This window comes from Trachymyrmex cornetzi, unplaced genomic scaffold (genome assembly GCF_001594075.2).
Source record: "Trachymyrmex cornetzi isolate Tcor2-1 unplaced genomic scaffold, Tcor1.1 scaffold83, whole genome shotgun sequence".
Lineage (NCBI taxonomy): Eukaryota > Metazoa > Arthropoda > Insecta > Hymenoptera > Formicidae > Trachymyrmex > Trachymyrmex cornetzi.
In genome coordinates, this window is record NW_017300169.1 from 2,696,050 (window position 1) to 2,701,386 (window position 5,337).

Here is a 5,337-nt window from a genome sequence, read left to right on the forward strand (position 1 = left end):
TTCAAGTACTCGGAGTAAACACGAAGCGGAGGCGCCGTGCTCGCACAACCTCATGCGTGTGCTTGCTGGTTGCTAGCACTCGCGAGTCGTGCCTCGCGGTTGTATATTCCTTCTCGAGCGAGAGGTGGAGAGAGTTAACAGGCCAAGACTCCGTGTCTGTTGGCGTCGCGTCCGTCACGTCACGTCGCGTCGCGTCCGCTCGAGTCTCGAGAGGTGGCCGAGCGAACCACCGAACGACGGCGGCGATATTCGCGTTTGTTGTCGCCGCAGGACGGCAGGACGCTCAGACGTCAGCGGTCAGAGACGCTTTAATGTGTATGGGGCGAGTGCGGGTGCGGGGCATGCTCGTAGCGGGTGCAGATGGTCGCGGTAGTCGCCGCGGCGTCGGCGGCAAAACTGCGGCAACTGCGCTCGCCTCAACAAAATGTCAAACCAGTCAAACGTCAGCTCGCTTGGCTCGCTTGGCTCGCTGTCCGAGCGACTCGTCGTGAACGCCGTGAACGCCGTGAACGGTGAGAGGAGCAGGAGCAGGAGCAGCGTCAACGCTGCTGGTGCCGCCACCGGCGCTGTCAGTGGCAACGGCGGTTGCCGCGGGGCGAGAGGGGTAGGAAAGGGCAGTTGCGTGGGTGGTGGAAGTGTCTTTGATTCTTACAGTGGTGCCGGTTCTTGCGTCAGTCACGTTAGTGCCGGTAGTAATAAGAATAATAATAATACTACTGATATCATTGGTAACGGCGGCGTACTCGTTGTTACCGGCGGCGTCATCGGTGGCGCCGCGGACGGTCTCCGCAACGTGACGTTGTCCGACGCCTTTCGCGACACGACGCCAGTGAATTTCTGCCGCGAGACGACAGTACCGCGTACCTGCAGCGGCGACTGTCGTTGTTGCACCTACGCTGTCGACGCGTTGTTATCCTCGGTGACAGGATCGACGACGTACCTGACTAACGGCGGCGGAGACGACGTCGCCGACGACGACGACGACGACGACGACGTCGACGTCGCAACGTCGATCAACTATCGTGAGATTACATTGAGCAGCACTGGAACCAGGACGACGACGACGCCGTTGCTGCTGGACGCCGGTAGCGTCGACGCGAAAACGATCGACAGAAGTGGAAACAGCAACTCTACAAACGCCGCTGCCGTCGTCATTGTTGACGTCGCGCCGTCGTTCCACGACGTCGACGACGACGACGACGAGGATATTGACGACGACGACGACGACGACGACGACGACAGCGACGACGACGAAGAAGACGAGGACCGTCGCCGCTACCACAATCGCGGCAAAATGGTCGCGGCGATGAACGAGCACCTGTCGAACGCTACGACGACAACAACATCGTCACCACCGGCGGTGGCAAACGCCATCCGCAACACCATCGCGATGTCATCATCATCGTCCTCATCATCGTCATCATCATTGTCGTCGTCGTCGTCCTCGGTATCGTCGGCTATGATGACAGCGACTACCACGAACGCCGGCGGCAATCCTTCCGCCACGATGATGACGATGAGCAGCGTCGGGAGCGGTGCCAATGGTAACAATAACAACGCCGGCGGCGGTGGTTGCACCAGCGCGCGCAACCAGGAGTTCCAGGAGATGGACGGCGACGGCAAGAGCACCAGCGGTAATACCGCTGCCGCCGGTATCCACAGTTTTCCATGTGACTTCGATCATATGTACGCCAGCATGACCGACGGTGCTGCGCCGGCTGCCGCCGCGGCCACCGCAGCCACCGCTCTCGTCGGCGTCAGTCCGCTGCGCGGCAATGAGCCTCGTCACAATGATCTCACCGAGGTCAAACACCTCAAGGAGTTGCTGTTGCTCCACCTCGATCTCATCCAGCAGCAATCCGAGCAGATCGTCACCAAGGACAAACTCCTCGCAGCGCTACGTCAGGAAAACGAGACGGTACGCGAAAAGTCTCTCCTTTCGCAAGCTGTCGGAGAAAATAACATTTCTCTCTACCTAGTTGTGTCGATTTAAATCGAGATAATGGAAATTCTCTCTCCGGTCTGTACGTATGGAAAGGGATTTTCTCAATTTGACGTTTCAAACGGAGCTCTACTGTATTCGATTCTTTTACGTATACTTGCGTCTTTTCGGTAATTTAATTTAATTGTGTGACGACGTTGATATTAGATAAACAGAAAAATGTTTAGATCTATACCTCTGATTCTCTCCCAAGTCTTTTTTACGATCGCAGAATCAAGCCGATTGATAATGAATGCTTTTTTGAATGCTTCTACCTCGTATGATATCGTTCGATGTTTATATTATTTCGTAAATCGCGAGGAATCTTTCAATCTCCGCAAATGTGATCGCTTTAACCTCAAGTCGAAAGATACGGAATGAGGTGAAGTGAGTGGCGATGAGTCATCGATCGAGTTTTCAATTCAAATCCCAATTCGTCCTCCAATCCCGTTCACCGACCGTCTGATTTTTGCGTAAGCGTCCGCGACAATTGCGTCATGTGTACTCGAAAAAAGCCCCAAAACGCCGAGACAGCGATTCCGAGGTGAAACCAAAGGAATTCCGACGAAAATCGCGTGAAGTTTGAAAGCAAATTGCAACTCCGATTCGCGAAATAGCTCCTTTCTTGAAGCGTTACGACACATACGTTTCGCAGCTGCTTCCGAAATAGAGATACGCATTGAAATGAATATTTGTTACAATTCACAATCTTACGCCAGAGAGAGAAAATCTTGAGTAAACGTCAACGCGCAGCTTCGAGCGTTGGTCCTCTTTCGCTCGCTTTCTTGGCTCTCCTCGCGGTCGTTGTCGAGAAATAAGAAAAAAAAAGATCCGAGCACCGCCCTAACCTGAGTACATACGTCGTGCGTCTTCGCCGTGGTTCGCCAGTCCCGCTCTTTTTCTGGCTACGGAACGGCGACGAGTTTGGCACCATTTTGTAAAAACGCGCTGTGCGCGCAGAATCGCAGTGCGCACGGCGCACATGCGGCCGCGCGGGCGAGTGTCAATTCCCGCCTTTCCCCTCTCGCTTCCTCGCACAGCCTGCCTAACCTAAATGTAGTACCACGCGGGGAACAGGTTGACCGTGAAGGTCAACTTGCGCGGTGTCAACACGTGGTGGCGCTACTTCCGCATTGAGACCGCGCGCGAGAACGGTAGAGGGAGAAAGAGAGAGAATGCATGTGAAAATGTGAGTGCAGGACGAGTGTGAGAGACGAGCGAGATTTCTTCCGTGGGAGTGACGACGTTCTCGGTGTTTTTCGCGATTTGAAAATGACAGTTGAATCGAAGGGGTAATTGCGGTCGCGTGGTGCCACGAAGTAAGTAAAATTTTCGTCGTGAGATCGGTGCGGAACGATTCCATTTCTCGAGCTGTGTCCAGTAGGCGATACGTGCTTCGTCGTTTCGTCAACGGCGCGAATGACAGGGCGCTAGTCTATCAAATTAACCTCCCTTACCGCGAAGTCGCGAGGGTAACGACATCCAGATCGATTCCCGAAGTGAATTAAGATGATTTGCGAGGATAGAAAGATAATGTACAGACGGGTGCATACGAGAAGTGTAAATAAATATCTGTATACGAAAAACGATTGACGCGTTAGGTATTGTGTCAATGATGAAATGATGTTTTGACTTGTCTGTTGCAGCTGAAGTTACGTTTGGAGCGTATGGAAAGGCGTGTAAACCTTCAGAAACTGAGATCTGAATGTAGCGAGAATTCTACCGGTTCTGAACATTTAGGCGCCTGCTCGCCTACCAGTGTCAATTCAGTGAATGTACCTTCGACCAGCGAACTGCATAGAAATGTTCAGTGCGAGAGTACCAACAGTAGCAACATCTTGCACGAGAGCTTCAAGATACGTCTAAACACTAGTGGCGGTATCACCACTGTTAAACAAGAACCACACGATAATCAAATTAAATTGGAAGTCAAACAAGAGCCTAATAACGAGGCGAGGTTTGAATGGGAAGAGAAAAAGAAGAGACGATCTGATCCAACTCCCTTATCTACAGGTAGTAAAAAGAAAAGGGGTCTCTCTTGTTCGTCCACTGTTAGTAACGACGGAGTGCAAGATAAGATATTGAGTCAGACATTGCACGAAACCAGTAGAAAGAGCGACAGGAAGTCGAAATCTCTTGTGAAAAAAGAATCCTTTCTCACGACAGAGGAACATTATTACACAGCTGTAGGAGATCCAACTTATACATTAAATATGAAACAGTTTAGCCCAGTAGAAACAAGTAATTCGTTAGAAGTTCCAAATTGGAGAGTAAAGGTATATACGAGTTGTTATACAATGGAGGGAACCGAGAATTTGGACGATGAAATTTTTAATAAGAGACATTTGAAATTAGAGAACGATGAAAGGAGGCGAAAGCGATGGGATGTACAAAGGATAAGGTTTGTAAAATTTGCTCACACAATCTTCTCTTTAAAAACTTAAAATATAATCTGACTAACATATTCTATCATATTATTAGGGAACAAAGGCATATAGAAAAGTTGAAGCAACGACAAGAACGTCAAAATCATCAAGCTACGTGTTATAATACAAATCATACTGGTCCTTGTCCATCGTCCATGGACGAGGAAATCGTAACTTCCTTGTGGCCTGATATAGAACAAATTCAAAGTATCCAAGTAGATCTTCATTTGCCAGTAACTGCATTTGGCGCACCTATTCCTAGTTTTACTCCATGGTAAAAAAAAATCTTTTTTTAAATACATATTTTACATAGTATTATATCAAGTACTTATTAGCATAATCTTTATCTTTCAGCGAATTCTCTTTACCTTGGTCGAATATTACGCGAATAAAGTGTCGACGTCCTAAACGTTCAACAAGTAGAAGAAAATCTACAGGTAGAAGAAAAGTTTAAGAGATATAAATTTTTATAAAATTGGATAGAACTGATTTTATCAGTATCGTCAGTTTTAAACTCTTGAAAATACTACTGCTCCCTCTCACGCCATAATTGAAACAGCGTTTTTCGTTGCAAAATAGGGGCACCAAAGATATTTTTATTGACTTTTTAAACACATGCGATATAATATAGTTTATCTATTTTTTCTACATTTTTTTATTTAAGTAAATTCGTCGTCAATACTTGTTTGATACATCTATTCTATATTTTGTACTCGGTGTTGGTCATTTTATTTATATAACTATGAATAGATATCACATACTATAACAAAGTATCCATCCGACATATCGAACATTTTTCAACTCCAGACTAGATTTCTGTTCCATTTTCATTGAGTTGACAATATTGATATTTGCAAAACTTTTTTACTACTTCAATTATATGGAGTGCTTTATATTACTTTTGTAATTAAACACATTCTTTGTTATTAA

General features: G+C 47.7%; 1 protein-coding gene across 1 annotated transcript; it reads left to right on the forward strand.

Annotated features, from left to right (window-relative positions):
* Window positions 1–5,337, forward strand: LOC108768971 (serine-rich adhesin for platelets). The gene is made up of 4 exons (XM_018519704.1): window positions 1–1,918; window positions 3,628–4,382; window positions 4,463–4,681; window positions 4,762–5,337. Exons 1-4 carry the CDS (start codon window positions 425–427, stop codon window positions 4,859–4,861), a joined length of 2,568 nt encoding a protein of 855 aa, XP_018375206.1. The 5' UTR covers window positions 1–424; the 3' UTR covers window positions 4,862–5,337.